This window comes from Nycticebus coucang, chromosome 2 (assembly GCF_027406575.1).
Source record: "Nycticebus coucang isolate mNycCou1 chromosome 2, mNycCou1.pri, whole genome shotgun sequence".
Lineage (NCBI taxonomy): Eukaryota > Metazoa > Chordata > Mammalia > Primates > Lorisidae > Nycticebus > Nycticebus coucang.
This window is the reverse complement of record NC_069781.1, coordinates 37990181-38008472: the sequence shown is the minus strand read 5'-3', so window position 1 is coordinate 38008472 and position 18292 is coordinate 37990181. Positions and strand designations below refer to the sequence as shown.

At 41.1% G+C, this 18292-nt stretch overlaps 1 protein-coding gene across 1 annotated transcript in view; it reads left to right on the top strand.

Moving 5' to 3' along the window:
- The window catches only part of NR4A3 (nuclear receptor subfamily 4 group A member 3), a 42580-nt gene that overhangs the window by 13514 nt on the left and 10774 nt on the right, over positions 1–18292 (top strand). The window contains exons 6-7 of the mRNA XM_053575836.1: positions 9592–9791; positions 13048–13226. Coding sequence (XP_053431811.1) covers positions 9592–9791; positions 13048–13226 — 379 coding nt within the window. The remainder of the gene's footprint in view (positions 1–9591; positions 9792–13047; positions 13227–18292) is intronic.

The window sequence follows — 18292 nt, the reverse complement described above, 5'->3', positions numbered from 1 at the left end:
ACTTCACTGCCTCTCTGGTTTTAGTGAGAGAGGGTACTAGAAAAGCATTTAGGAACAAAGGCTTCTTTCTCCCTGAGGCACCCCCGCCCCCTCCTTATGTGATTTATCTGAATTAATGAAGCTTCTAGACAGGGCCTAGAGCGCACAATCTGACATTGCTCTAGGGCAGTGGTTCTCAACCTGTGGGTTGCGACCCTTTTGGGGGTCAAAGGACTCTTTCACAGGGGTCACCTAAGATCATCCTGCATGTCAGCTATTTACATAACGATTCATAACAGTAGCAAAATTACAGTTATGAAGTAGCAGCGAAAATAATTTTATGGTTGGGGGTCACCACAACATGAGGAACAATATTAAAGAGTCATGTCATTAGGAAGGTTGAGAACCTCTGTTCTAGGGCATTAGAAAGCACTATCAATGGCCAGTTCAGAGAGTTTTAGGCCCCCAAAGTGATTTTTGGCCCCAAATTATTTCATTATCATTCTACACAGCCTAATTAGTCATTCAGTGGCAAACCCTCCCCAGCACTTTGAGTTGTCCCAGCTGGGAACTGTCTCCACACTGAAAAATCAATCCAGTGTGTTTGCTTGCCTCTGCTCCATCCAGTCTGTTAGTCTAGTGTCGTCATCCTCATCAACAAACATTTATCCAATTTAATTGTTAGCTTTGTTCAAAATAGCAGATTGACCATGCCAGAGTCTGGGTCACATTGATACCACCTTTGGGGCCTGGCTCACTTTTGCAAAGCATATTTCTTTTAATTGCATTGTTTGGAATCAGGTTGAATCTCATAGCTTGGATTTTCCTGCTTTTAGATAGCTTTACAAAATTATCAAAAATTGGACCCAAATCAACTAAATTAAAAGACTTTTAAAAAAATACAGTGAGTTTTCATCAAAAACTTGGATGAAGACATAGGAGCATGCTGATCACATTTGCAGATGACAGAAAGCTGGGAGGGATCGCTAATATGATGGATGTCAGTATCAACATTCAGAGTGATCTCGACAGGTTGGAACAGGAAGGGCTAAAACCATCACGAAGAAAGCTAACAAAAATAAATGTGAAGCTCAGCATTTAGAATTTTAAAAAAATGGGAGAGCCTTGGCTTGTCAGTGGTTCATGTTAAGAAGATCTCAGGCGTTTGTTCCATACACACTCAATACGAACCAACAAAGTATGTGTGTTGTGGAAGAAAGAGATGCAGAATTACCTTAGGCTGCAATAGTAGAAGTATAGGACCAAGTTGGTGATGACCCCATGGACTCTGTCCTGTCAGACCACACTTCAAGGATTGAGTCCAGTTCCAAGCTGGGATTTAAGAGGTATATGGATACACTGTTTCTGGAAACCTGTAAGGGATAGTTGGGGGAAATGGAAATATGTAGACAAGAAGGAAGAAGATTTGGTAGGATTAAGTCACTCTTTTGCCCTGGGGCAAAAGAATTGTTGCTCCCAAGGACAGATCCAGAGGGAGAAAGAGGAGGACCTCTTCCAGTTCACTCTGATGACAGGTCTTGGCCATACTAACTCCTGTGGGAGTGTGGGTCCATCGACACAAGAAGTAATTAAGGAGAACACATAACAGGATTCCTCACAAGGGGGAAAGTTATTTGGGATGACAATAAGTCCCTTCCAACTCTAAGATTTTATGATTCTGAGATTTACTTTATTGCCCCTAAATGCAAGTGCTTACGTACATATACGTATAAGAATATGTGCTTTTAAGTAACTTTCTATTTTAACAAGATTGAACTTGCTTTGTTCTGTATCAGAATATTAGCACATAAAATGAATGAGACAAAATACATTTATAGAATGCCTACTTTAAGCCAGGTACCATCACATACAGTATATTCTTTTTTTGTTGTTTTTTTTACTGATATATCATAGTTGTACACATTTTGGGGGCACATGTGATATTTTGATACATGTATACAATTTGTAATGATCAAATTAGGATAATTAGTGTGTGATCACCTCAAACATTTATCTTTCCTTTGTGTGGAAAACATTACAATTCTTCTAGCTACTTTTGAATATACAATAAATTATTGTTAGCTATACTTTCCCTACTATACTGTCAAATACTAGAACTTAATCTTTCTAACCGTATTTTGTACCTATTAACCAACTTCTCTTCACCCACCTGTCCTCCCTTTCCTTCCCAGCCTCTGGCAACTATCTACTTTCTATCTTCATGAGACCCACTCTTTGGCTGTCATATACTAGTGAGAACATGTGATATTGTCTTTCTCTGCCTGGCTAATTTTGTTTAACATAATGCCCATGGATGTTGCTGGAATGACAGTATTTCTTTCATTTAATGGCTGAATAATATTCCATTGTGGATATACCACATTTTTTATTTATTCATCTATTTATGAATACTTAAGATGAGTTCATATCTTGGCCATTGTGAATAGTGCTGCAATAAACAGGGGAGTGCAGATTATCTTCTTCGATAGACTGATTTCCTTTCTTTTGTTCATATACCCAGCAGTGGGATTGCTGGGTCATATGGTAGTTTTAGTTTAGTTTTCTCAGACATCCCCATACTGTTCTCCACAGTACCCATGCTACGTTACGTTCCCACCAACAGTGTACAAGGGTTCCCCTTTCTCTGCATCCTTGCCAGCATTTGTTTTTTGTTTGTTTTTTTTTTGTCTTTTTGATAATAGCCACTCTAACTGGAATGACATCTCATTGTGGTCTGTTTACATTTTCCTGATAATTAATAATGTGCATTTTTAAATATACATGTTGGCCATTTGTATGTCTTCTCTAGAGAAATATTTATTTAGGGCTTTTGCGCTCTTTAAAAATGGATTATTTGGGTTTTGCTATTGAGTCGAGCTCCTTATGTATTTTGGTTTTTAATCCCTTGTTGGATTGACAGTTTGCAAATATTTTTTCCCATTCTGTAGGTTGTCTCTTCACTTTAATTGTTTCCTTTGGGTACCATCACATATATTCTTACATAATTTCACTTAAGTCTCCAGCTTTGTGTGATATAATTGATGGTTTATTTTTTAAGATTGCCATTTGTTAAAATTCAATTTTCATAATGCCTTCCCCCTTTAAGTTTTATATTTACAAATTCATAGAACTGAAGGTGACCTTGGGATCACCTAATTTAACCCTGTATTTTCAGAGGAGTAAAGTTAAGGCTTAGAAGGGTTAATTGGCTTGCCTGAGGTCAGGAGCTAGGCTAGGACAAGATCCAAATCTCATCACTCTAAGTAATATGTTTCTATTCCATCATATTGCCACTTCTATTTAAGGGCAATTTACTAGGTTTTTTAAAAAATAGAAGCTTGGTTAGATTTTTTAAATTACAATAATAGTAATATGTAGCCATTGTTTTTTTAAAAAGTAAACTATTTGGAAGTACATAAAATGAAAAACAGAAGTCTCCTCTTCATCTATATCTGTCTGATCCCACTCTTTAGCAGTAACCAATGTTAACATTTAGTGAGAATCCATATTTATTACATTCTAAATAAGAATTTGCCCTGTCAGGTTTGAGTCTGAAAGTTGTTTTCACTTATACAATTTATTAAACATGCCTACTTCCCCAGCAAGTAAGGTCAATAGAAAATGGAGACAATGGGGCAGCACCTGTGGCTCAGTCGTAGGGCGCTGGCCCCATATACCGAGGGTGGCGGGTTCAAACCCGGCCCTGGCTGAACTGCAACCAAAAAATAGCTGGGCGTTGTGGCGGGCGCCTGTAGTCCCAGCTACTCGGGAGGCTGAGGCAAGAAAATTGCTTAAGCCCAGGAGTTGGAGGTTGCTGTGAGCTGTGTGATGCCATGGCACTCTACTGAGGGCCATAAAGTGAGACTCTGTCTCTACTAAAAAAAAAAGAAAAGAAAATGGAGACAATATGTTGCCAGCCCAGTATGTTTTAATTTTCGTGTATTAGCCTATGTGCCTTTAAGGTAGTAAATGAACAGTTTTCTCCCTGTTTGTAGAAAGTGGAGGTGGAGGGGTTTTGGTTCCAAGTCACTGAAGGAATGAATATTTGAGAAGCCAGAAAAAGAGCTCCTGGGCTGTGTGAGATGTTCCTGGCTCTGGGACGTTCACCTCTCCTTTGGCCCAAACTTCTCTCCCTCATAAGTGAACTCAGATCATTGCAGAGTATAGTCAAAACATGTCACGTTTGATTTGTCTCTCCTCAAATTGTTGCTATTCTCTGCCCTCCAGTTGCTTTGAATTTAGCAATACAAGTATATATAGATACTGGACTTGGCTTCAGAACCTGCATAATTACTAATGAGAAAATACACTTAATGTCCTCATTAGTTGATCATTTCAAGTAGTTTCTGAATGTGTTCTGGTAGTCAGTGCCACTTAGTGTAGTAATAGTCTGCAAACACAAGAGATACTACTCAGATAAAATCAAGCAGCAGCAAATGGCATTTAAATATGTTAACAAAGATAGCCTAAGAAACAATGTGGCTAACACATGTTGGACCTGCAAAGTAGGCAGCATGAAGACTGTAAAAAGAGTTGTTTCATGAAGCTTCTTAGAAGACCATCCAAATTGTTGTCAGTTCACTCGGTGATTTCAGGCCAGTTCCTGCCCCTCTGTGGGCCACAGTTTCCTCATCTGAATATTGGAGAGATTGGACTAAATGTGTTCCCAGGATCCCTTTCTGCCTTCTCATTCTCAGACTTTCTGTTTTATCTAACCTAATTTCAGTAGGGGTATGGATCAGCATCTCCCAAAGCATGTGCCCAAATTGCCACTACCAGAAAGAATTATGAGTTTAAAATGCAGGTTCGTAGCTCACATCCAGACCACAGTAAGATTTGGGAACTAGCAATATAGTTTAATAACAACAATTCCACTTTAACGTGAATTTTCCATCTTTGCTTGGGGCTGGGAAAGGATGAGCAATGAGATATAAATTTTCCAGAAAGTAATTAACAAATATTTATTGAATGGCTGGTGGATGTCAGGTGCTGTTCTAGGGCAGTGGACAAACTGTTGAACAAGACGAGTTTCTGTCCTCATGGAATTTACACTCCAGTGAAGGAGAAATAAAGTAAACATACACTATAGTGTACAATTTTAAATTGCACATGAACTTTCTGGCCACCCTCTATATATGTAAACATATATATCAAGTAAAATATGTATTTGCAGTGATGCCACTAGTAGGAGGAGAAGAGTTTTCTGGTTTAGGTTTTTTATTTTGGGGGGGAGCAGAGTACATGGAGTTAGACTAGAAAAGAAAAAATTGGGGGGGGTAAATATATTCACTGCCAATTTTTTTAAATGTCACTTTTTAAAGTGTAAGAACCTAAGAATATGTATACATAGTTTGACTCATAGAATGATCATATTTATAATTTTTAGAGATATGTATACCCAGAGAAATGGGGAGAAAAACATGTCCTTAGGATATGTTTCAGCCAGGGCTGAAAGTGAGATAGAGATAATACAGCTTCCAGTCTGTTATTAAAGCCTTACATTGATAATTTTTTAGGATCGGTGTTCTCCGAGGGTCTCACCTCCTTAATTCCTATACAAATACCTAACTTGCATTAGACCTAGGCTGTTGCTGAAGCCTGACTGGTATGGCTATGCTGTTGCCATAAGGGATGTGCAGACTCTTTTTAGTTTAAATAATATCCATTACTGTTTTTTGTAGCTCTGTATCTTTATTCTAATTGATTAAAAGAAATCTTCATTAGGTATTGGCTCTTAGAATATAATATTGTGTCTTTGACTAGTGGGAAAGCCAGAGTTTTGACGGATCAATAATCCGTATAGGCTGAAAAGAAAATTAGCATAAACAGGAAAAAAGTTATTTTAAAAAATAGCCGGGCATTGTGGCGGGTGCCTGTAGTCCCAGCTACTTGGGAGGCTGAGGCAAGAGAATCGCCTAAGCCCAGGAGTTGGAGGTTGCTGTGAGCTGTGTGACGCCACAGCACTCTACCAAGGGTGACAAAGTGAGACTCTGTCTCTAAAAAAAATAATAATAATATTTTATATTTGGCCTATGTCCAATTGGCATGGTTGATTTTGAAAACGTCCAGGTTTTCCTCTGTTGAACCCCAAACCTATCTAGCAATGTAAGGGAGGGAGCATAGTAATAGAACTGGGGGTCCATTTCTTCCAATTTCAGTATTCTAACCTGCTAAGCAAGGGAGAGAAGGAATCTAAATGTTGTGTTCCGTTTCGTTAAATCTTATGTCCAATAGAGGAGTTTTTCTTTTCCCCCAGAATTGGATGCTGACCCTCCAGTCACCCCCAAGATACTGGTGGCTCAGGCTGAATCCAGTTTGGCTCCAGAATTCTGGGACTTGGACCAGAATCATTGCAGGTGAAGCCCAGAGGATCTGGCTGGAGTCTGGCAGGCCGGGCTGGCTGGCTTTCCTCCTTACTGGGCTCCATCAGAGAAAAGTACACATACAGGGTAGGCTGGGACTTCACTTTCCAGTGTGCAGGAGGCATGAAATGTGAGCCCAGCAGGGGCAGAGGCCCCTCGGTGAAAGCTGTGCGCTCTGGTGGATTCTGAACAAATATCGGAAGAGAGATTGTTGAGTTGTGAGGCCTGGTTTCAGGGAGGTCCCTGAAGGGAGCAGTTAGATCCCATTCTCATGTTCTCTCCATTTAACCCACTGTTTTAAAACAAAATAATGGGCAGCGCCTGTGGCTCAAAGGGGTAGGGCACCAGCCCCATATGCCGGAGGTGGCGGGTTCAAACCCAGCCCTGGCCAAAAACTACAAAAAAAAAAAAAAAAGAAAGAAAGAAAAGAAAAGAATGCTGGATCAGTGTCAAGTGTAGGTAGCAACATTGTACCTGGTGTGGTTTAGCAACGTTTAAAATCACTGACTGCCGGTGGCACCTGTGGCTCAGTGAGTAGGGCACTGGCCCCATATACTGAGGGTGGCAGGTTCAAAGCCAGGTTCAAACTGCAACAAAAAATAGCCAGGCGTTGTGGCAGATGCCTGTAGTCCCAGCTACTTGAGAGGCTGAGGCAAGAGAATTGCCTAAGCCCAAGAGCTGGAAGTTGCTGTGAGCTGTGACGCCACAGCACTTTTCTTTTAAAAAAAAAAAAAATCACTTACTGCAAGAGTCAGAAGGGATTTAAGGACCCAGCAAGTGTATGTGATTGCTGTTTCAGAGATAGACCCAGGATAAGTGACTTGTCTCAAGCTGTACAGCAAGTCAGTGCTAGAGCCCATGACGGGGACGAGGACCCCATGACCTGCTGCCGGGCCTAACCCACTTTCCTCTACTCCATATTACCACTTGCTTGGGAGTTTCACATGAAGTGCTATCAAAGAGAAATCTGTTAAATCTATAGAATTAGATTCATAATTAAGGAGAAAGTAAAAAAAAAAATCTTTTTTTCTACTTTTCTCCCATTAAGAGCGTATGTATAGCATAGTAGAAAGTATCTTTGACCCAGGATCATGCCACCATCCTTGAATAGCCTTGGGAAGGAGAACTGCTTTCCTTGTCCTGGATTTTGCTCCCATGATCCATTACATCACTGAGTATTCAGGGCTTAGAAAATGAGGGCTGGAAAGTAGAAACCTTCAGTGTCAACCGATTTCCTCATTTTGTAAATACAGAAGCTGGGAGATGGAGAGAGTTGCAGGTATTGTTACCGTTATCAGTATTATCACTGTCATCATTCTTTAACCGTGTTCTATTTCACATGTTATCAAATTTAATCATCACAACAAAATCTTGAAGAAAATATTATTACCCCCATTTTACAGAGGAGAAACTGAGGCTCAGAAAATTGAAATAACACTACAGCATTTCACAAATTAAGGGCCAGAGCAAAACTGGAATTAGAAGTAGGTGGGCTCTTTGATGCTTCTTTAATTACTTCATACTGCTTCTTGGGAAAACACAAAACCAAAAAAAGACCAAATTAAAACAAGTGCTTCGTGTCCTCTCACCTACATAGCTCTGCAGTAAACACCTAGCTGCTTACTGGCTGTTTCTTTCCAGCCAGTTAGGGTATGTGGCAAACCTAAACACTCCCCTGACTATTCTTCCATTAAAAAATATTCAACATTTATTTCTTGAGGGCCAATTATGTGCCGGTCACTGTGCTCTTGACAGAAACATAGGGCCAATGAATACATCCCTAGAGTGCTCCAATCAGAAAAAAGCAAAATGCTTTTTAAAGATTTCAAAAACTATCCCATAGGCTACCAAGTGGTCACATCAGACCCACTCAGAACCAGGAGGAATAGGACTTGAAATCACAGGGCCGGTTTAAGTCCTGGCTGTACCACTGCTGGTTAGGTAAATGGGAAAAGTCTCTTGGCTTCTCTGAGCTTCCGTTTTTTCATTTGTAAAATAAGGATTAAAATCCCTGCTCCATGAGGATCAATTGAGAGGAGGGATGCAGACTCACACACTGTGTTAATGTGAAGGAGATGGTGTGCATATTTACATGAGTGTTTCTGCATATCTCTTAAATCTCTGTGTTGTTGGTTATACCTTGGTAATTATCTCACTGTATCAGTCTTCCTGCCTGAAGCAGAAAAGTTTTTTCTCCAGTGGTTAAAAAGAAAAAATCCCTGGTTCTACCAGAATATTCAAAAGCCAGGTAGAGACTCTATTCCCACATGTGCCCTTCTTCTCTTACGACTTCTCTTGGGTCTAGATCAATCCTGTCCAGTAGCTCTTTCTTCGGTGATTCAAACGTTCTGCACCACGGTCAGCTATTGAGCACCTGATATATGGCTAGTATGACAAAAGACTGAATCTTAAATTTTATTTATTTTTCATTAATTGAAGTATCCGTAAGTCTTGAGTCTAATAACACACAGCTTCCTCGGTTCTGCTAAAGAGACCTCCTGTTCTGCCACTTCCTGGTCTGTTTTATCTCACCGAAATCCCTCAACAGCAAGCAAAAATCATTCTTTTTCCTGTTGGCTGATCCTATGAGTCTCTAATTGTAGTGTGTATGAGAATCACCGGATAGTCCTGAAGTCTGGCAGGCCTAGCCCCAGATTTTCCCAGGTTTTCCCTAGCCCCAGATTGGGTTTAGCCCCAGTTTAGTAGGTCTAGGGTGGGGCCTGAGATGGTCATTTCTAGCTTATTCCTGGGTATTGCTGATGCTGGTAGTCTGGAAACCACACTATGAGAACCACTGGGTTAATTTATCATCTTGTTGGGAGACAGCTGTGCTATGGTGGAACCAGCAGACCCTGAAAACCCACAAGGACACAAACCTTTGGGGCAGGAGTTCTCAGTTGGGCTACCCTTTGGAATCACTGGAGAAGCTTTTAAAATTTCTGGCTCCTAGGCCCCACCTCAGATCAATTAAATTAGAATCTCTGGGGGTAGAACTCTGCAATCATATGGGGCGTGGTTTTTAACTCCCCATATGATTGCAGTGCATAGTCAAAACTGAACACCACAGCACTATTAACTGATAAAATTTGATCTAGATATATCACAGGCCCATCATGAGAGTCAGGTAAGATTGTGCATGGGAAAGGGTTTTGGCAACTGTAGGACCTAAAAGCAAAAACTTAGATATTGATAGGCTTGTAAGAGACAGTTTACAATGGTATTATCCTAATGTCTCTGGTTTGCTTCCTAGTACTGTCCCACTGACCAGGCCAGTGCAGGCACAGACGCTGAGCATGTGCAACAGTTCTACAACCTTCTGACAGCATCCATTGATGTATCCAGAAGCTGGGCAGAAAAGATTCCAGGATTTACTGATCTCCCCAAAGAAGATCAGACATTACTTATAGAATCAGCCTTTTTGGAGCTGTTTGTCCTCAGACTTTCCATCAGGTAATTGACTATTATTTTTTCTTCCCTCAGTGTACTCCTTCCAGAAGTTTGAAACCTTCTGTCTTTGTAACTGAGTCATCAGTGAAAGATTTGCTCAAGAAACAAATATGAAATATGATCAGAAATATTAAAAACTGAGCAGTGCAAAATGGAACCCAGGCCCGGGTTCAATATAGACTTGCTGGAAGGCAGGTTACTTGCCTCACCACAGACTCAACTCCCTCCTTTTTTTTTTTTTTTTTAATTCCCTCCTTTTTAAAATGAAGAGATTGGGATTGGGTTGATCTCCGAAGTCCCTTGCAACTCCAGTGTTCTATGATTTTTAGAAAGACTCTCATAGCATGTAAGTATTTCCTGGGAGTAAAGACAGTAGAACCTCTGCAAGTTGACCATCCCAGGGACTGTAGCAAACTGGTCAACATAAGGAGCTAGGCTTCCTGTACTGATCATACAGCGGTGCATGTCCAGTCTCTAAAACTCAGGTCAACTATGGAGGTTCTACTGTACTTGCTGTGGAACGTTGCATTTAACTCGCAGGTTTCTGTCTAACAAATTACTGTTCTAGAACACCTGATGGGGCGCTACCGCGTCCCCACAGCTTCTTCACCCCCAGTGTTTACTCCAAGAGAACAGCTGCTGGATCGAAAGATTTGGTCCAATATACTCAGTGATATTAAACACAGAAAGGAAGTGATTTTTCAAAAAGCTAGAATCTGAGATCTAAGCTCTTCTCATAAATTCCACATGTAGCTTTTGAAGAAAACTGTATTTATTACTGTTTTCGTTTTCACACATAGCATGTTTAATTTCATCTTCCTTGCTTCCTTTCCGTTATATATTTTTAGGAGATGGTACTGACATTGCACCAAATATTATAGGAAAACTCATCGTCTTTCCCCTCTTTCTCTTCTTACCACTCCCTTCCCAGTTTCATACTGTGTTAGCAGAAACTCCTATTCCAAGTGCAGGTTCTTATGCCTCATTGCCAGCTATTTTGATTTGCTAGGCCTTGGGAAAAGTCCAGAAGTCTGCATTTTAAACTCATAAGTTTTGGTGAATCTGATGCGGTGGTCAGAGGTCCACCTTTTTTTCTCTTTCTTTCTTTCTTTTTTTTTTTTTTTTTGAGACAGAATCTCATGCAATTGCCCCCAGAGTTCAGTGCTATGATGTCATAGCTCACAGCAACCTCAAACTCTTTGGCTCAGGTGATTCTGTTGCCTCAGCCTCTCAAGTAGCTGGGACTCCAGGCACCCGCCACAACACCCAGCTAGTTTTAGAGACTGAGTCTCACTCTGGCTTAGGTGGTTAAAGATTGAATCATTCTGTCCTGTGTGTGCTCTCTGGGTGGGGGGGGATCTGTGGGAAAGACAGGGGTGGACTACAACTAGGGGACCAATGATTAGCTTAACTTACAGCCAATCCAGTGTACACCAGAGACGAGCCAGTGATGTGACTGTCATCTCTTAGGCACGCAGCACAGGAATAAGTAGACCATATACTCCATATAGGTCAGCACTTACATGTCTTATTCACCAAGTTTCCTCCAGTGCCTGTGTCCAAGGATGATACATGCTTGTTGCTCAGTAAATACTTGCTGAACGAAGGAATGAATAAACCTGTTTATCTGAGAAGCACAGTTACAGAGATATTGCCTTGTGAATACAGTAGGCCAAGATAGATAAATATGTGGTACAAGATTTGAAAGTTAAAGGAAAGCTAATATTAAAGTAAGGAGCGCACAGAATTCAGAATTAGTCCCACCTAATAACTTGTTGAATCCTCCTGTGTACTGGCCACCATGCATGGGCTTTCTAATCCTTTATGTATGTATGTATGCATGTATTTATTTTTTTATTTTTGAGACAGAGTCTCACTTTGTCACCTTTGGTAGTGTCCCCTAGCTCATAGCAACCTCAAATTCTTGGGCTTGAGTGATTCTCTTGCCTCAGCCTCCCAAGTAGCTGGGACTACAGGTGCCCACCACAATGCCTGGCTATTTTTAGAGACAGGGTTTCCCTTTTGCCGAGGCTGGTCTCAGACTCAGGCCATTCACCTGGCTTGGCCTCCCAGAGTGCTAGGAACTAATCCTTTATTTAATTCTCTCAATCTTCAGAGGTGCAATTTTCCGAGGCAGCAATTAAAATTCCTGGTTTATAGATAAGGAATAGGAAGTCCAGTGAGATTAAAAGAGTGCCCAGGGCCACACCACTAATTGGTGGCATCTAGCTAGAAGTTCCAGGGTGCCTTTCATGAACAAAGAATGGGATGATTATGTATATAATATAAACAATCAGCAAAGTTTTAGATATAGGCCTCTGCAGCTCTACTGAAGGAGCTAGGTACAATGGCTCGAGGCTACAATTGTAGCTACTCTGAAGGCTGAGTTTAGAGGATCTCTAAAAACCAGGAATTTGAGTTTGAGGCTAGCCTCGGCAACATAGTGAGACCCTATGTCTTTAAAAAAAAAAAAGGTAATACAAAATAAAAACTTGTTTTACATTAGGCCACATTTTACTTTGTAATTAACTTTTGGCACTTATAAGGACTTCAGGTTTTAAGAGTCTATACCAGGCATCCTCAAACTTTTTAAACAGGGGGCCAATTCACTGTCCCTCAGACTGCTGGAGGGCCAGACTATAGTTTAAAAACAAAAAAACTATGAACAAATTCCTATGCACACTGCACATATCTTATTTTGAAGTAAAAAAACAAAACAGGAACAAATACAATCACACCGCCTCATGTGGCCCACAGGCGGTAGTTGGAGGACCCCTGGTCTACACAATGGAAAAGCACTGTCTAGCCTCAGGCCTTAGTGGTTTTTAACACTTAATAAAATGAAGGACAAGAACCCTTCAAGAACCCTGAAAAACAGTCTCATGTTCATTGCAAAGTAAGGCAGTGCTCTGGGTTCCTTTCACTGCTGTAGTCAGTGAGTACCTGCTCCTCCATGTCTTGTCCTGGGCAAGCCAGCAACTGAATTTCAATCTAGTCAAAGACAGCAGGTGCCACAGCCCCCATCTTCCTCTGGGTTGATCCTTACCAAGGATGTTAGCATAGACAGATGGTGCTGATTGTTTATCCCCAAGAACATAGTCTTATTCATTGTGCGTGTCTGAACATGCTTCACAGAACTGTGCTGGGTCCTACCACCACCCTGTGGCTGTCCAGGTACCTGTGTGTCATGATTTTACCACACTGGACAGACTGAACAGACCTATTTAATGTATCTTTTCTCCTCACCCCTCGCCCCCAGGTCAAACACTGCTGAAGATAAGTTTGTGTTCTGCAATGGACTTGTCCTGCATCGACTTCAGTGCCTTCGTGGATTTGGGGAGTGGCTCGACTCTATTAAAGACTTTTCCTTAAATTTGCAGAGCCTGAACCTTGATATCCAAGCCTTAGCCTGCCTGTCAGCACTGAGCATGATCACAGGTAAGCACCACCTTACCAAAACCACATCCTCCAGTCTCTCCTTTCCTTTGTTAAGGGGATGCTGGCCCAGTCACCACTTTCCTGAAATCTGCTAAGTTTAACCCAGTTTAAACAAAGAAATATGCATCTATAATTTGTCATGAACTTATAGGAAAGAGGATCCCTAGTCTATTTGGTTACCATTGTCAACAAACTCAAGGTATAAAAATCTAACTTTTCGCTGGAGCTCTGTTGACAGTTGGACTGGCTGTTTCGGGGTTATTTTACAAAGGGTTTGCAAAGATGATTACCTTAACCAGCCCATTCCTATGGGGCAGAGGTGATGAGTTGTCCCCTCTCCCCAGTCATCGGCTAGTGATCCAATAAAACCAAAGAACTACAGACATACAAAATACAACTTGATTTAATAACTTTGATTAGCAAAGGACAGAGAAAAAGAAATACTTGTAAAAAGCCAAAATGGCTCAACTGAACAGCTTTTGAAAGTTAAGAAATAGAGCATAAAACATAATAACATATTCAATTTCTATATTATGCCTCTCTCTCTCTCTCTGTCTCTGCCTTTCTGTCTTTTGGGAGCTAAAAGATCCCAAGGCAGGATGATCAGAAGGCATGATGAGCAAGAAAAGGAATACATCTCCCTGTGACTTCAGAGGCCCCAGCCCAGCTCCGTTTGCTGCTTCATACTTTCTGAGTTTCTTGTTAGAGCCTGTCATTTTCAGTCAGACTGGGGTTAGGGGAGGCAGTGACGAAAGCAGGGGTTCCAGAAGAGACTAGCCAGGTGGGGGGCTCATCCCTATCCTTTTGATCAGATGCAAGTGCAAGACTTGCTGCAAGACCAAAAGATGGACTGAGGGCTGAAGTTCCCATGTGATAGATGCTTGGCTGATGGTAAGTTTCCAGAAGACCAAATGCCTCCTCTAGTACAGATGCCCCCCTTCCTTCTGTTTCATCAGACATATGCATTGGTTTGCCCAAGCATCGTTTTCTTGCATTTTCTTGGGCCATCTCCCATAACTAAAGCGAGATGTGTCTGTATACCGTGGAGGCTAAGCTGGTTTATCATTTGACAGTCTGCATGAAGGCAAAGAAAAGGAAATGGCATGGGCGCGGTTAGGAATCAGACACCAGTTTGTTTCCTCAGCATTCCAATAAGTACCTGACTTCCTCCTGATCTTTGGTCCTGGATGAGAAACTCACTTCTTTAGGGGAGGCTGCCAGAGATTTCCAAGAGAGCAATTACAAAAAACCAAGTCAGTCTCAAAGAGTATGGATTCCATTTGGAGGATTTCCAAATGGCGTACAGGAGCACCTGAAGAAAATAAGCACATTTATGGCACAAGCATATCACTCCAGCAGGACTGTGATGAAACTGATTCAAAGCCTTCCTTGCAACTTAAGCTCTGCAGCTCAATTTCAGAGCCATTTAGCTCTTCCTAGACCCTTAACCATTCAAAACTAGGAAGTATGGAGTTAGTTCATCTTAAAATTACAAACAATAAAATCTAGAACCAGCGTTGGCTTTCTATAAAAATAAAAAACCACTATGTTGCCACATCCTATAGACATAGTCTATTTCTATGTTATCAGCAAATGTTCACTTACCCAGGCACTATACTCCATGTCTCTGGGTTTTCAGAGAAGATAATACGTATCCCTGGTGAAGACAGACATGCATGTAATGTAAGGCGATAAGGTGTTGAGTGGAAATACGGAAATAGTGGATTCAAAGTGTCCAAAGACAGCAAGACAGCAGGTGGGAGTGGTCTTCCCACAAGAAATCACAGGAGCTGGGCCTTCATAAAACTAGAGCATACCCCCAGGCTAAAATGGAAGGAGTGAGAGTCTAGGCATAGATAAAAATTTGTCAAAGCCATGAAAATATGACTATCATAAGTTTCAAGGAAATGACAAAAAAAACATACAGTGATGAGAATTGCAACTAGTCTGATAGGTAAGAGTAGGGCAGGGCCTGAGGAGCCTTCCAGACCTGGGTGAGGGGGTAGAGTTTATCTTGAGAGCAGTGGGTATCCACAGACAGTTCTGCTCCACGAAGCACAACGGCCAGGCTTCCATTCTAGAAAGATCTACACTGCCAGCTGTTTTGAGCACAAATTAGAGTGGGAAAGAAACTAAGAGGAATGAGGTGTGAGGGCTGTGGTTCAGAGGAGGGCCTGCCCCCATACGCTACATCTTTATTTGTTTTACCCTTAAGTAGAAATTAATAGACAACTAGGAGACCAGGACATGTGCCTAGCAGGCCCAACCTAGAGAGACTGGGAACTTCAGTGCAAAGAACAGAGCAGGATTTAAGAGGAGGGTGGTGGCAATCCTCTCTCTAAGCCCTATTCATTCTGTGCCCTGTAGTTATAGCTGTTCAGCCTGTTGCCCATTTATGTGGATATGTGCTGGGGAAGGAAGCAGTCTGGCATGACAGAAATAGCATAAAGTTTAAAACCTAGCATCCCAATATTCTAATGTTAAGTCCTATATTTAATAAGTATGTGCTACTGAGTAATGTGTTTCATCTCTATGAACCTCAGTTTCCCCATCTGTAAAATGGGTATAAGCACTTCTGTTTCATGGGGTAGCAGTGAGGATTATTGGAAATGAGGTTGGTGATGTAGCCAAACATAGACACTAAATTCACCTACATTACTTTATTATCATTGTCCTCCCTTAATCCTCTCTCTCAGGTGTCCAAGGAGATATTCACTAAACATTCTGCCTTCTGAAGCCACCACCTGTTTCTTCATGCTACTGAGTTTGATTTTAGACTATCCAGGCTTCCCGGGGGAAAGGGCAAGCATATGCCTAATTTGAGGGAGTTTCTATCATCGTTATCCAAGAACGAGGATTAAGCCACACTTACCTGGCATTTAAAATGTGCCAAGAGCTTTATGGTGGTGGTGTCTTGGGGCCACCCTCGTTCAGTTCCTGCCCTCATTCCTGCCAGCCTGTGCAGAGCAGGTTGTTAGAGGTGCTGTGGTTATAACCCACAACAGAGATGAGCCTCCTCTCGTTGTTGGACTTCACAGCACTTTCCTTGTGATTTGCTAGTTGAAAGGGGGTTTGAAATGTGTGAAAACATCAGGAAATGGCAAAAAAAGTTGATGGCTGGGAAACAGGGTGCACTGTTTTAGATACTAATTTTCATTTGAATATGGGCTGTTATAGATCTTGGCTTCTGAATAAGCTCCATTGCTCATAAAAGGTGATTGTGGAATATCAGCTGGACTATTTACCTTAGAAGATTTATTACAAAATTGTGTGTTCTTAAACCACAGAGAGGAACTCATAAAATGTAAATGGGATCTTAGAAGTTTAAACAGTTTTGCTTGCTGGAAAAGTATTAAGAATCTGAACAATATTGGTGGTTTGCACAAACATAAGTTTTTCTTTTTTTTTTTTTCCTAATTCTTCTTTCTTCTTTCCTTTCTCTGTGTCCCATCATAAAAAACTAGGTGATGAAGTTGGGCAAGAAATGGTTTCTTTCAGATCACTCCCCTTTCCTACAGTAAATAGGGAGATCCCCCGCAGTAGTGGTTTTGAATGTTTTTAGATCTCCAATTTATCTACCCTAACAAGTGCATTTTGCTGATGCCACATCTCTGAAAATGCTTTGCTTCTGATGGGACACCAATCAGCTGATATCTGGTCACAGTTAATTGTATTTAATGAGAAAGTCCATCAAACAGAGAGCTGGCTTGGAATTGCTACTTTATAAATATCCATTCATTAAGTAATGAGGACCTACTATGTGTCAGGCATTGCGACAGTCTCTGGGGATTCGAAGATGAGCCAGGCATGAATTCCGCTGTCAGAAAGTACATAGGAAGTCATGTATTATTATGATATGATGAACTTGATAAATGGTGGTTAATGCTTAGGTCCTTAAAAGGGACTGATTTGATGTGAGATAAGTGCAGATTACTGCTAACTTTGAGGGGATGAAGAAAGGTGGAAGTGTTGGTCATGAATGACTTCCCAAAGAGGTGGCATCTGGACATAGGAAGATGTCTGGACAAAGGACATTCCACGTCAAGGAAACAGAATAGCAAGGACATGGCAATGCAACATCTCAGCATATTTTGGAGGAGACGTGTATTTGTTCACATATATGATCCACATAGAAGAAGAGAAAAACTAAGCACACAGGCTATTACAGTCAATGACTGTATGTCCTGACCTATGCGTGAGAGAGATGATCAGAGGAATCCACTGGGGGTCATGGTTTCTCTACCTCTGGTGAGTGCTAAGAGCATGTCCTGTTCTCTGGGGGAATGTAAAGGCTTTTCAGGGATAAAACTGATTCTATATGCTATTTACTTTATGGGCTGATACTGTGATTTAACCTCAGCACAAAATGCATTTCCCATATAGTAATAGGGAAAAGAAGATTGCAAAGGTAGTTTTGAACCAGATGATGGAGGGAATCTTGAGTGACCAGATGCCATTTTGTGAGTCACTATGTTAAAAGAATGTTCCCCATAGCTTTCCTTTTCCTACTCATGTCTTCTGTCAGATGAGAAAAATAACTCTTTTTTTCTTCTGTGTCTAGTCTTTTTCCAAGTCTTAAAACATGTGCTTTAGTAAGACTGAGGAGAAAGGAGGGTGGAACCAGCAGGGCAAGAAAGCAGTGAAACTGGCATGGCACAGCCAGACAGGTGGCTGACCTTGCTACGTCCTCCACCACCTGTCTTTCCAGAGTTCCCCTGCTCAGGCTGAATGGGTTACCTGGTTATCCTGTTTTTGTATTAAATATAGCCATTTGGCTGTGTTTCAAGGAAAACTAACTATAAATCCTGGCAGGGAAAAGTAGTTAGAAACAAAAGGGAGGGAAGTGTCATAGGATTTGGAGACTGGAGATCTGAGTTCAAGTCTTCACCCAGCAATTTGCTATGTGTGCCATCTGAGCAAGTTCTTTGCCTTCTCTGAATCTCAGTTTTCTCATTTATTACAGGGATAATGATGTCTATTTGCAGGTTTCTTACAAAGATTGAATTAGCTAATGTGTACTTTGCAGAAAAAAAGTCAAACAAATCTTTATTATTATCCTAAATATT